General features: G+C 43.9%; 1 protein-coding gene across 3 annotated transcripts in view; it reads right to left on the bottom strand.

Moving 5' to 3' along the window:
* TDRD12 (tudor domain containing 12) overlaps positions 1-14,713 on the bottom strand; it is a 112,914-nt gene that overhangs the window by 37,922 nt on the left and 60,279 nt on the right. For all 3 annotated transcript variants that reach the window (XM_063801476.1, XM_063801475.1, XM_024351152.3), the window contains exons 11-13: positions 14,496-14,573; positions 1,115-1,175; positions 630-734 (exon numbers count right to left, since the gene is read on the bottom strand). In XM_063801476.1, the coding sequence (XP_063657546.1) occupies positions 630-734; positions 1,115-1,175; positions 14,496-14,573 (244 nt within the window). The remainder of the gene's footprint in view (positions 1-629; positions 735-1,114; positions 1,176-14,495; positions 14,574-14,713) is intronic.

Raw genomic sequence — 14,713 nt, 5'->3', positions numbered from 1 at the left:
GAACAATACAAGCTGGCTGTGGGTGCTCAGAAGACAGAGCTGGTGGTTCACGCTCCCCTCGCAAAGCACTCCTTCCCTGAAGAGGCAGCCACACTCTGTCTCCTGCTTTCATCTTCTAAGACTGTGGAATCTGTCCACTTCTCTCTCACGCTATTTGTCCTGGTTGTTTTAGCTTCCTATCTTAAAAAAAATTTTTTTTAACTTTTTTTAATCAGGAAAAAAGTAGATAAACATGTATGATCAATTTTCCAAATGAAACCATATATGTGTAAGACAATTTTGAAAAGAACGGTAGGGGAGTGCATTACAATTGCCCTGGTGGCCTGCTGCTCCTCCCACAGCCCTGTCCACGGGCATCCTGGAAACCTGACTGCAGAAGGGGCTCACAGTTACACAGCGGCTGCCTCACAAAACAATCACTCACTCACTTCTAAGAAGCTAACTTGGATTTAAGAATAAATGAGAAATTAGGCCGAGTGTGGTGGCTCATGCCTGTAATCTCAAATAAAAAGAGAATTTCAAAAGCAAAGAAATTATACAATGCAACCTTAGAGCCATTTATTTCAAAATCCTTCTCTATTAGAAAAAGTTGGCATTCTTGATAAATTCAGTTTTACGAGCACTTTTACCTTCTTCAGGTCTGCTGACAGCGGCGACGAGTCAATGGTTAAGCAGGGCTCGATCTTGTTCCGGAGCACTACCATGGGCGGCTGCAGGCCCTTCAGCTTCTGCAACTGAGAGAACGTGTGCATTAGACAACCAGTGTCTGCCCTGAGGCGTCAGCACAGGAGATCAAGAACTTCACAGAAATGAAGAAAATACAGATTTCAATGTAAACACCTGGGTATATATGCTTACTTAAAAAAAAAGAAAAAAAGAAAAAAAAAACTACCAAACTACCAAAAGGAAGATCGTTTATTATCCAAAAAACAAGGAACAATTTCTCAGAAGCAACAATCCATTCGATCGTTTCTAAAAGGATATCTTCAGGTTAAGTCCCCCATCTAAGGAGTTTCTCTTCTAATCTCAAGTCTGGAGGGAGGAAGGAGAAGGATTTAAAGAATAAACAGTTTTTTCTCTCTTTTTATTTTACTTTTTTTAGGGCCTGTAATACCTGCTGGAGATCAGAGAGTCCGTCAGCTCTCAAAGGATCAGGATTTAAAAACTGCAGTAATCTGTAAGATAGTTAAAAGAAGAATGTGAAGAAAAAGGTGTTTGTTTCCTCAGTTGAGCTATTCTTTTAGTTCTTCCTTGACAGTACAGCCCAAGGCTCAGCTGTACAACCGCTGCCTGTTCTGTTCTGCTTGGTTTATGAGGCATGAGGGCCTGTACCTGTGCTGCCACAACCCTGCCACCCAGGTCCCCCACTGAGAGTATCTGAGGGGCCCCAGCCAAGCTCAGGAACCACTAGTGTACTTTACTATCTTTAATTTATGGATGAGAAAACAAGACCAGATAGGACTTGTCCACAATCACCTCTGCTGAGAGGAGAAGAAATTTGAAACTGCTTTCCTCTAGATCCAGCCCAACCCCAACATGGGTAAGGCCAGTGGCAGTCACAGAGAAGTCACAAGGCACAGACATGGCGGGGACTCCAGGATAAAGATGGTGGGTTACACACATGGCAAACTGCACTCCTTCCTAAAGCCTCATTCCTGTAAACGCGTTTTTTCTTTTTTCTTTTTTTTGAGATGGAGTTTCGCTCTTGTTACTCAGGCTGGAGTACAGTGGTGTGATCTCAGCTCACTGCAACCTCCGCCTCCCAGATTCAAGAGATTCTCCTGCCTCAGCCTCCCGAGTAGCTGGGACTACAGGCATCCACCACCACACCCAGCTAATTTCTGTATTTTTAGTAGAGACAGGGTTTCACCATTGTTGTTCAGGCTGGTCTCGAACTCCTGACCTCAGGTGAACTGCCTGCCTCGGCTTCCCAAACTGCTGGGATTATAGGCGTGAGCCACTGCGCCCAGCCCTGTAAATGGATTTTTAAATGCAAAAGCCACAAGATCCAACTGTTATCAGCTGATGAATGGGTACATGAAATGCACTCCATGCACGCAATGGAATATAAGTCAGTCATGAAAAGGTATGCTGTGCTAGTTTACGATATGGCAGAGGTGAGCCTTGGAAACACTGTGTGCAGTGAAACCAGCGTCACCAAGGCCCACCCACCGTATGATCCCATCGATATGAAATGTCCTGAACAGGCAAACCCATAGAGACTGAAACCCATAGAGACTGAAAGCAGACAGCTGGCTACCAAAGGATGTGGAGGGAGGAAAATGGAGGGTGACCGCTAATGGGTATGGACTTACTTGTGTGGTTGCAAACTCTGTGAATACACTAAAAATCACTGAATTGTATACTTGAAAAAAGGGTATATGAATCATATTTCAAAAAAGCTATGTTTTAGAGACAATATTCCAGAACAGAATGTTGGAAGCTAAAAAACAGATGGACAAACTGGTAACAGCCCCAAGACAGTTGACTCTGAGCCAGCCACAGGAGGCCTGACCCTATCTGCAGAGAACAACCTTCAGAAAGCTTAGGAATTAGGGGCAGGCTCCCTGGCTGCAGCAATGTGGCAGAGGGGGGAACCTCTGCATCACCTTACACTGCTCCACACCAGACGGCCACTCACCCCAACCCTAGGAAGGCCAGGGGCTGATTCTCTGGAGAGGATAAAGCAGAACTCTCAGGACTCGGCGCTGTAGGCCTAGCTGCAAACAGAGGTGCTGAACTGAAAAGAAGGAGGCTAAGCACACACAGGACAGTGAGACCCAGCCTGTGCCTCCCACTCAGCTCCCAGGACACAGGCAGGTCTTTAGCCCCAGGGGCCAGAGACAGGAGAAGCCTTCCCTTGGGCATCTGGACGGAATTCAGAGGTCCCTGCACTCACAGCAGCTCCCTCCCCAGAGAGACCCACAGCCCACAGGCTTGGTACACTCAGAGACCCTCACCGGCTCACTGGGCCTCTACGTTGAAATACAGGCAGACAATCAAAGACTGCATGACATCTAAGGAAAGCCTCCAACCTTAAAAACCGAGTAATGCACCCTGCAAAAAAAGAAACAGTGTAGGGAGAAGAAAACTCCCCCACAAAAATCATTAGTCTCCTTAGAGAAATGAGAGAAACTACCATATATGTGAAACGAGGACAGGACACTATCAGAAAAAGAAAAGAGAAAAGAGAACAAAAGGAAAACCCTTGCAAATTAAAAACGTGATATTAGAAATAAAAAACACAATAAAATGAGTAGAGGACAAAATTGTAAAATCATTCCAAAAAGTAAAGCAGGCTGGGTGTGGTGGCTCACACCTATAATCCCAGCCTTTTGGGAGGCCGAGGCAGGCAGATCACTTGAGGTCAGGAGTTTGAGACCAGCCTGGCCAATATAGTGAAACCCTGTCTCTACTAAAAAATACAAAAATCAGTCAGGTGTGGTGGCAGGCACCTGTAATCCCAGACTGAGGCAGGAGAATCACTTGAACCCAGGAGGCAGAAGTTGCAGTGAGCCGACATCGCACCACTGCACTCCAGCCTGGGCAAAAGAGCGAGACTCCATTTCAAAAAAACAAAAAAAAGAAAAAAAAAAAGTAAAGCAAAAAGACAAAGAGATTAAAAAAAGAGCAGGCACTTTCAAGATGGCCAAATAGGAACAGCTCCAGTCTATAGCTCTCAGCAAGATCAATGCAGAAGATGGGTGATTTCTGCATTTCCAACTGAGGTACCTGGTTCATCTCACTGGGACTGGTTGGACAGTGGGTGCAGCCCATGGAGGGTGAGCTGAAGCAGGGTGGAGTGTCGCCCCACCTGGGAAGCACAAGGGGAAAGGTTTCCCTTTCCTAGCCAAGGGAAGCCATGACTGACTGTACCTGGAGGAGCAGTATACTCCTGCCCAAATACTGCGCTTTTCCCAGTCTTCACAACCAGCAGACCAGGAGATTCCCTCCCGTGCCTGGCTCGGTGGGTCCCACACCCACAGATCCTTGCTTGATGCTAGCGCAGCAGTCTGAGATCGACCTGGGACACGGGAGCTTGGTGTGGGGAGGGGTGTCCACCATTGCTGAGGTTGAGTAGGCGGTTCTATGCTCACAGTGTAAACAAAGCAGCAGGGAAGCTCAAACTGGGTGGAGCCCACCGCAGCTCAGCAAGGCCTACTGCCTCCCTAGATTCCACCTCTGGGGGCATGGCATATCTGACCCAAAGGCAGCAGACAGCTTCTCCAGACTTAAACGTCCCTGCCTGACAGCTCTGAAGAGAGCAGTGGTTCTCCCAGCACAGCACTTGAGCTCTGATAATGGACAGACTGCCTCCTCAAGTGGGTCTCTGACTCATGTGTAGCCTGACTGGGAGACATCTCCCAGTAGGGGCCGACAGACACCTCATACAGGTGGGTGTCCCTCTGGGATGAAGCTTCCAGAGGAAGGATCAGGCAGCAATATTTGCTGTTCTGCAGCCTCCACCCAGGGAAACAGGGTCTGGGGTGGACCTCCAGCAAACTCCAACAGAGCTGCAGCTGAGGGGCCTGTCTGTTAGAAGGAAAACTACCAAACAGAAAGGAATAGCATCAACATCAACAAAAAGGACATCTACACCAAAACCTCATCTGTAGCTCACCAACATCAAAGACCAAAGGTAGATAAAACCACAAAGATGGGGAGAAACCAGAGCAGAAAGGCTGAAAATTCCAAAAACCAGAACGTCTCTTCTCCTCCAAAGGAACACAACTCCTCGCCAGCAACAGAACAAAACTGGATGGAGAATGAGTTTGATGAGTTGACAGAAGTAAGCTTCAGAAGGTCAGTAATAACAAACTTCTCTGAGCTGAAGAAGCATGTTCTAACTCATCGTAAGGAAGCTAAAAACCTTGAAAAAAGGTTAGATGAATGGCTAACTAGAATAACCAGTGTAGAGAAGAGCTTAAATGACCTGATGGAGCTGAAAACCACAGTACGAGAACTTCGTGATGCATGCACAAGCTTCAACAGCCAATTCGATCAAGTGGAAGAAAGGATATCAGTGATTGAAGGTCAAATTAATGAAATAAAGTGATAAGACAAGATTAGAGAAAAAAGAGTAAAAAGAAATGAACAAAGCCTCCAAGAAATATGGGACTATGTGAAAAGACCAAATCTATGTTTGATTGGTGTACCTGAAAGCAACGGGGAGAATGGTGCTAAGTTAGAAAACATTCTTCAGGATATTATCCAGGAGAACTTCCCCAACCTAGCAAGGCAGGCCAACATTCAAATTCAGGAAATACAGAGAACACTACAAAGATACACTTCGAGAAGAGCAACCCCAAGACACACAATTGTCAGATTCACAAGGTTTAAATGAAGGCAAAAATGTTAAGGGCACCCAGAGAGAAAGGTCAGGTTACCCACAAAGGGAAGCCCATCAGACTAACAGTGGATCTCTCTGCAGAAACTATAAGCCAGAAGAGAGTGGGGGCCAATATTCAACATTCTTGAAAAGAATTTTCAACCCAGAATTTCATATCCAGCCAAATTAAGCTTCATAAGTAAAGAAGAAATAAAATCCCTTACAGACAAACAAATGCTGAGAGATTTTGTCACCACCAGGCCTGCCTTCCAAGAGCTCCTGAAGGAAGGACTAAACATGGATAGGAACAATCGGTACCAGCCACTGCAAAAACAGGCCAAATTGTAAAGACCATCGACACTATGAAGAAACTACATCAATTAATGGGCAAAATAACCAGCTAGCATCATAATGACAGGATCAAATTCACACATAACAATATTAACCTTAAATGTAAATGGCCTAAATGCCCCCAATTAAAAGACACAGACTGGCAAATTGGATAAAGAGTCAAGACCCATCGGTGTGCTGTATTCAGGAGACCCATCTCACGTGCAAAGACACACATAGGCCCAAAATAAAGGGATGGAGGAAGATCTACTAAGCAAATGGAAAGCAAAAAAAAAAGCAGGGGTTGCAATCCTGGCCTCTGCTAAAATAGACTTTAAACCAACAAAGATCAAAAGACATAAAGAAGGCCATTACATAATAGTAAAGGTTATCAATTCAACAAGAAGAGCTAACTAGATTCATAAAGCAAGTTCTTAAGAGACCTACAAAGAGATCTAGACTCCCACACAATAATAAACGGGAGACTTTAACACCCCACTGTCTATATTAGACAGATCAACGAGACAGAAAATTAACAAGGATATCCGGGACTTGAACTCAGCTCTGGACCAAGCAGACCTAATAGACATCTACAGAACTCTCCACCCCAAATCAACAGAATATACATTCTTCTCAGCACCACATCACACTTATTCTAAAATTGACCACATAATTGGAAGTAAAACACTCCTCAGCAAATGTAAAATAACAGAAATCACAACAAACTGTCTCTCAGACCAGAGTGCAATCAAATTAGAACTCAGGATTAAGAATCTCACTCAAAACCGCACAACTACATGGAAGCTGAACAACCTGCTCCTGAATGACTACTGGATACATAATGAAATGAAGGCAGAAATAAAGATGTTCTTTGAAACCAATGAGAACAAAGACACAAAGCATCAGAATCTCTGGGACACATTATAGCACTAAATGCCCACAAGGGAAAGCAGGAGAGATCTAAAACTGACACCCTAACATCACAATTAAGAGAACTAGAGAAGCAAGAGCAAACAAATTCAAAAGCTGGCAGAAGACAAGAAATAACTAAGATCAGAGCAGAACTGAAGGAGATAGTGACACAGAAAACCCTTCAAAAAAAATCAATGAATCTAGGAGCTGGTTTTTTGAAAAGATCAACAAAATAGATAAACCACTAGCAAGACTAATAAAGAAGAAAAGAGAGAAGAATCAAATAGACACAATAAAAAATGATAAAGGGGATATCACCACTGATCCCACAGAAATACAAACTACCATCAGAGAATACTATAAACACCTATGCAAATAAACTAGAAAATCTAGAAGAAATGGATAAACTCCTGGACACATACACCCTCCCAAGACTAAACCAGGAAGAAGTCGAATCTCTGAAGAGACCAGTAACAGGTTCTGAAATTGAGGCAGTAATAGCCTGCCAACCAAAAAAAATTCCAGCAACAGACAGATTCACAGCCGAATTCTACCAGAGGTAGAAAGAGGAGCTGGTACCATTCCTTCTGAAACTATTCCAATCAACAGAAAAAGAGGGAATCCTTCCTAACTCATTTTATGAGGCCAGCATCATCCTGACACCAAAGCCTGGCAGAGTCACAACAAAAAAAGAATTTTAGGCCAATTTCCCTGATGAACATCAATGCAAAAATCCTCAATAAAATACTGGCAAACCGAATCCAGCAGCACATCAAAAAGCTTATCCACCATGATCAAGTCGGCTTCATCCCTGGGATGAAACGCTGGTTCAACATACGCAAATCAATAAATGTAATCCATCACATAAACAGAACCAACAACAAAAACCACATGACTATCTCAACAGATGCAGAAAAGGCCTTCGACAAAATTCAACAGCCTTTCATGCTAAAAACTCTCAATAAACTAGGTATCGATGGAATGTATCTCAACATAAGAGGTATTTATGACAAACCCACAGCCAATATCATGCTGAATGGGCAAAAACTGGAAGCACTCCCTTTGAAAACTGGCACAAGACAAGGATGCCCTCTCTCACCACTCCTATTTGACATAGTATTGGAAAGGCAGGGCAATCAGGCAAGAGAAAGGGCAGTATCTGGCCAGGGCAATCAGGCAAGAGAAAGCAATAAAGGTATTCAAATAGGAAGAGAGGAAGTCGAATTGTCCCTGTTTGCAGATGACATGATTGTATATTTAGAAAACCCCATCATCTCAGCCCAAAATTTCCTTAAGCTGATAAGCAACTTCAGCAAAGTCTCAGGATATAAAATCAATGTGTAAAAATCACAAGCATTCCTATACACCAATAACAGACAAACAAAGAGTCCAATCATGAGTGAACTCCCATTCACAATTGCTACTAAGAGAATAAAATACCTAGGAATACAACTTACAAGGGATGTGAAGGACCTCTTCAAGGAGAACTACAAACCACTGCTCAAGAAAATGAGAGAGGACACAAACAAATGGAAAAACATTCCATGCTCATGGATCAGAAGAATCGATATCGTGAAAATGGTCTTACTGCCCAAAGTAATTTATAGAGTCAAAGCTATCCCCATCAAGCTACCACTGACTTTTTTCACAGAATTGGAAAAAACTACTTTAAACTTCATATGGAACCAAAAATGAGCCCACATAGGCAAGACAATCTTGGGGAAGAAGAACAAAGCTGGAGGCATCACGCTACCTGACTTCAAACTTTATTACAAGGCTACAGTAACCAAAACAGCATGGCACTGGTATCAAAACAGATATATAGACCAATGGAACAGAACACAGGCCTCAGAAATAACGCCACACATCTACCGCCATCTTATCTTTGACAAACCTGACACACACAAGCAATGGGGAAAAGATTCTCTATTTAATAAATGGTGTTGGGAAAACTGGCTAGGCATATGCAGAAAACTGAAACTGGACCCCTTCCTTACACCTTACACAAAAATAGACTCAAGATGGATCAAAGACTTAAACACAAGACCTAGGACCATAAAAATCCTAGAAGAAAACCTGGGCAATACCATTCAGGACACAAGCATGGGCAAAGACTTCATGTCTAAAACACCAAAAGCAATGGCAACAAAGTCAAAATTGACAAATAGAATCTAATTAAACTAAACAGCTTCTGCACAGCAAAAGAAACTATCATCATAACGAACAGGCAGCCTACAGAATGGTAGAACATTTTTGCAATCTATTCATCTGGCAAAGGGCTAATATCCAAAATCTACAAAGAACTTAAACAAATTTACAGGAAAAAAGCAAACAACCCCATCAAAAAGTGGGCAAAGGATATGAACAGACACTTCTCAAAAGAAGGCATTTATGTAGCCAATAGACATATGAAAAAATGCTCATCATCACTGATCATTATAGAAATGCAAATCAAAACCACAATGGGATACCATCTCATGCCAGTTAGAATGGCAATCATTAAAAAGTAAGGAAACAACAGACGCTGGAGAGGATGTGGAAAAACAGGAATGCTTTTATACTGTTGGTGGGACTGTAAATTAGCTCAACCATCATGGAAGACAGTGTGGTGATTCCTCAAGGATCTAGAACCAGAAATACCATTTGACCCAGCATTCCCATTACTGGGCATATACCCAAAGGATTATAAATCATTCTACAATAAAGACACATGCACATGTATGTTTACTGTGGCACTACTCACAATAGTAAAGACTTGGAACCAACCCAAATGTCCATCAATGATAGACTGGATTAAGAAAATTTGGCACATATACACCATGGAATACTATGCAGCCATAAAAAAGGATGAGTTCATGTCCTTTGCAGGGACAGGGATGAAGCTGGAAACCATCATTCTCAGCAAACTATCACAAGATCAGAAAACCAAACACTGCATGTTCTCACTCCTAAGTGGGAGCTGAACAATGAGAACGCATGGATACAGGGAAGAGAACATCACACACTGGGGCCTGTGGGGGGTGGGGGGCTAGGGGAGGGATAACAATAGGAGAAATACCTAATGTAGGTGACAGGTTGATGGGTGCAGCAAACCACCATGGCACATGTATACTTATGTAACAAAACTGCACGTTCTGCACATGTAACCCAGAACTTTAAGTATAATAAAAAAAAAGAAGAAAAATATATTTTATAAAATTACTCAACCAATTCAGGAGGTTCAACATACGAGTCACAGAGGTTCTTGAAAGAAGACAGAGAACACGCAGCACAAGAGAACAACAAAAAAGTCAAGAGAATTTCCCAGGGGTAAGGGACATGAGGCTACACACCGGAAGGGTCCACTGAATGACAAGCATAATAATAGAACCACACCAAGGCACAACATCAGGAAACTTCCAAACACCGGCAACAAAGGAAGATCCTATAAGCTTCCAGAGAGAGAGAGAGAGAGAAAAGGAAAGGAGTCATATATAAAGAATAAGAAATCAGAATAGAGTGGACGTCTCTACACTAGAAACTAGAAGTAGAAATGTCTTCAAAATGTATACCCAAACTATTGATCAAGTGTGAAGATAGTCTAAAAGCATTTATGCAAAGTCTCTAAAAAATTTATGTTTTGTGTCTCCCTTCCTAGAAAGCTAATAAAGGATGCTCTCCACCAAAACAAGGGAGTAAACCAAGTAAGAAGAAGATGGATGATCTGGAAAAGAGGAGATTCAATTCAAGAAAGATGCAGAGAATCTCAGGATGTTGGTGACAATGAACACGGGACATATCAGGCACAAACCAAAGCAGGCAGAAAGGGTCTGGAGGGATGTCCAAAGACACACAAGTGAGAACCTGAGTTTAGATAACAGAGGAGAATTCTGGGGATGAATCTTTAAGATAGATTAAAAATGGCCGAGCGCGGTGGCTCATGCCTGTAATCCCGGCGCTTGGGAGGCTGAGGCAGGCGGATCTTGAGGTCAGGAGATGGAGACCATCCTGGCTAACATGGTGAAACCCCGTCTCTACTAAAAATACAAAAAAATTAGCCAGGCGTGATGGTGGGTGCCTGTAGTCCCAGCTACTTGGGAGGCTGAGGCAGGAGAATGGCATGAACCCAGGAGGTGCAGCTTGCAGTGAGCTGAGATCGCGCCACTGCACTCCAGGCTGGGCAACAGAGCGAGACTCCATCTCAAAAAAAAAAAAAAGATAGATTAAAACCTTAGGGAAGTGAGCCAGGCATGGTGGCAGACAGTAGTCCCAGCTACTCGGGAGGTTGAGGCAAGAGGATTGCTTGAGGCCAGAAGTTTGAGACCAGCCTAGGCAACACAGTGAGACCCCATTAAAAAAAAAAACCCAAGGAAAGAAAAAAACAAGATAATTATTAACTTCAGGTAAACCAAAAGGCTATGTGAAAACAGAGAAGCAGCCGTGCTGTGTGACTGCAGAGCTCCGCAGCACTCACCTGCTCACAGCTCGGGGACAATGAACACTCATCTCACCAGAATCATGATGCGGGGAGAGTGGAGTCATGGGAAGAACAGACGTGTGGGTGTGATTTCAAGAGGGAGGAGGAAGGGTTGTACAACAGAGCCGCGTCCTCACCACTCACTGTGTTCTTTGGCAGAGGGCTCGGGTCTGGAAGGACAGTGTCTGACCCTGGACTCAGCAGTTTGTGTGAAGGGCATTTCAGTCCAGGCTTCGACATGCACTGCTGTTCAGACTCTGACATTGAAATGGTATCACAAAGAATGTGCATATTTGGGCCAGGTGCAGTGGCTCATGCCTGTAATCCCAGCACTTTGGGAAGCTAATGGCAGGCAGATCACCTGAGGTCAGGAGTTCGAGACCAGCCTGGCCATCATGGCGAAACCCCGTCTCTATTAAAAATACAAAAAAGTTAGCTGGGCATGGTGGCATGCGCCTGTAATCCCAGCTACTCGGGAGGCTGAGGCAGGAGAATTGCTTGAATCCGAGAGGCGGAGGTTGCAGCAAGCCGAGATTGTACCGCTGCACTCAAGCCTGGGCTACAGAGCGAGACTCTGTCTCAAAAAAAAAAAAAAAGAAAAGAAAAGAAAAGAAAAAAAGAATGGGCATATTCGGAGAATTTTCCATCTTCAATCAGTGGGCAGTACAAAGTAGGCTGATGTTAAAATGTTTAAAGGAAGACAACAGAAGAATAAAGAATGAATATCACAGTAGGCAAGGGGGACACAGAAGAAGGAAAGACAAAGAACTGCAGAGAGAGCTCCAGGGTACATTAAATATCAGAGATGACGTGAGTGGCAAGCAGGTACCACTCCACCCTCCTATGCTCAGGACGTCTTAACCAGTTATGAAAGTACTCCCCGCAGCACATATGGCTGCACTGTCAAAGTCCAAAAACCTCCTGAAAATAATGCTGCGAGGGTCAACACACAGAGTTGAGACTCACCCACCACCTAGCATATTTCCACGGGCTGGGCGGAAGCTGGCACCAGCTTAGAAACACGATCTCAGCCCAATCCAGGCTGCCTTGCCACCTCCAGAAGCCCTTAGCAGAACAGAGCAGTTTCTCTTGAACACCCAAAGATTAAGAGAGAGAATTTCACTAGGAGAGCCCTTAAACCTGGGTGTGGGCCCCGCCACTTCCTCTGCTACCCAAGTATCCAGGATTCCCAAGGGGATCCTGGTGGTATGTGATCCTGGAATGGGAAAGACTGCATCTGGGGTGACCTCTTCCAGAATGTACTGTAACTTGGGGGTTTCCAAATGAGTTATATGAAGGAACAGGCCCGAGGAGAAAGAAATACAACTGCTTACTGGTACTTACAGGCTTGAGCAACTCCATCAGCGAGACAAAAAGACAGGAAAAGAAAACCACAGGTGTCACACAGAGGAGGCTAGTGGGACACCTGGCCCCTGGCAACGAGCCAAGGTCCCTGTGCCCCTCTGCCCACATTGTGACAGTCGTTATCATAGTCCCAAGTGAGGTTTGGGGATGCGGCAATGCGGGTCCCTGACTGGCCATCCTTAAGGAAAGGGTGCCTCTCCTCCAGGCTGCCTTGGCTATCTCGCCAGAAATGACAGCACAGGGTTCCCCAGGCTTTGGACGCAGTGCAGCCAATGCCGGACCTCTGTGCAGTCAAGGGGGAGGTCCCAGGATCACCAGGTCATCCCTGTGTCCCTAAGGAACTCAAAGCCTTCTTTGATGTTTAATCTTGAATTACCTCAAAGTTCCCTGAAACCCACAGGAGACTGACAGGATAACTGATGTTGTTTAATCAGTGGGTTCTAAGTAAAGGGCATTTTAACAGAACAGGAGACAAGACAGAACTTTTTAATACGAAAATAAAAGGGAATAGAATATTCCAGGGTCATCCGGGCACAGTGGCTCACTCCTATAATCCTAGCACTTTGGGAAGCCAAGGTGGGCGGATCACCTGAGGTCATGAGTTCGAGACCAGCCTGGCCAACATGGCAAAACCCCATCTCTACTAAAAATACAAAAATTAGCTGGACGTGGTGGCAGGCGCCTGTAATTCCAGCTACTCAGGAGGCTGAGGCAGGAGAATTGCTTGAACCCAGGAAGTGGAGGTTGCAATGAGCCAAGATCATGTCATTGCACTCTAGCCTGGGTGACAGAGCAAGATTCCGTCTCCAATTAAAAAATAAATAAATAAATAATGAAAAAAAGAATATTCCAGGGTTAATTTGCCAGGTTATAATTGAAAATAATAAAAGAAAGAAATAAGCTGTATGGATAATGCAAGGCCTTCTGTTCCAAGGAAAATAACCACTGTCACAGCAAAACCTTTGGGTATTAGGGCTGAGGTTGCCCTGGGAGGGGGGTGTCAGTTAGGTGCATCAACAGCCATCCCCAACTCTGTGGGCTCGTGGAAGCTTTCAAAGCCTCACCCTTGAAATACTGGGTGGTGTCCTGTGGGGTAAGAAGCCCTGGCAGGTCATCAGCATGGCCTCTGGGAAGCTGGGAAGCCCACATGGCTGCAGAGTCCACACCCTGGCTCCAACCCCCAAGGCCAACCAGTGGAAACAGCAGGACCTCCCCACCTCTGACCTGTCTCACACTTTGTCACTCTGGGAGCTCCAGGGCAGCTACAGTTACTTGGAATGTAAAACCGTTGAGGCCAATATGGTAAAAAGTATAAAAATGGCATGAGGCTGGAAGCTGTGGTCATGCCTGCAATCCCAGCACTCTGAAAGGCAGAGGTAGGAGAATCATTTGAGGCCAGGACTTTGAGACCAGCCTGGGTAACATAGCGAGACCCTCGTCCTACAAAAAAAAAAAAAAAAAAAAAAAAAAAAAAAAATATATATATATATATATATATATATATATATATATGTATGTATGTAAATCAGTTATGGTGGTGCATGCCTACGGTCCCAGCTACTTGGGAGGCTGAGGTGGGAGGATCGCTTGAGCCTAGGAGGTCGAAGCTGCAGTGAGCTGTGACTGCACCACTGCACTCCAGCCTAAATGACAGAGGAAGACCTTGTCTCAAAACGAAAATTGCTATGTAAATATTTTACAGATTACACAAGTATGAAATCAAGGCAAACTGCTCAGTTTCTCTAGCAGTGTTGCCTCAGAGAACTGGAAAGAAAGCAAAGACCAACCCAAAGAACATCAACAGCCCCAAAAGATCAACTGTATCTAATTTGATTTGTGACACTGTTCACTTCACCTAGAGGATCCAGAAGGCAAGGTAGAAAATGTCTACTTACACTGGAACAAAGCTTTAAACAGAAAAATGTGCCCAAGTGGATGGAAAAGCAAAAATTAACCTCAAACCCTACAGGAGATATACTGTACATTTATTTTTTGATGGGAATGCAGGTTTGAAATTAATAATAAAATGTGTAGATTTCTCTTGTTTATAATTTTATTATAATTATTTCAATACACAATTCAGGCCAAGGAAAAAATTCTTACTTCACACAGCTATTCTCATCATATTCTTTCTTCTCAGTCAATCCAAGAGGTTTCTCATTTGACTTCTGACTTAAAGCACTAGAAATGAAAAAAAAAAAATTCATTAAAATTTGTGAACAGCAGCCTGGGCAACACATGAGTCCCCATCTCGACAAAAATAAAAAAATAAAAAATGCCGGGCATGGTGGTGTGCACCTATAGTCCCAGCAACTCGGGAG

Source organism: Pan troglodytes, chromosome 20 (assembly GCF_028858775.2).
Source record: "Pan troglodytes isolate AG18354 chromosome 20, NHGRI_mPanTro3-v2.0_pri, whole genome shotgun sequence".
NCBI lineage: Eukaryota > Metazoa > Chordata > Mammalia > Primates > Hominidae > Pan > Pan troglodytes.
The sequence above is the reverse complement of the archived record's forward strand: the minus strand, read 5'-3'. Positions and strand labels throughout refer to the sequence as shown.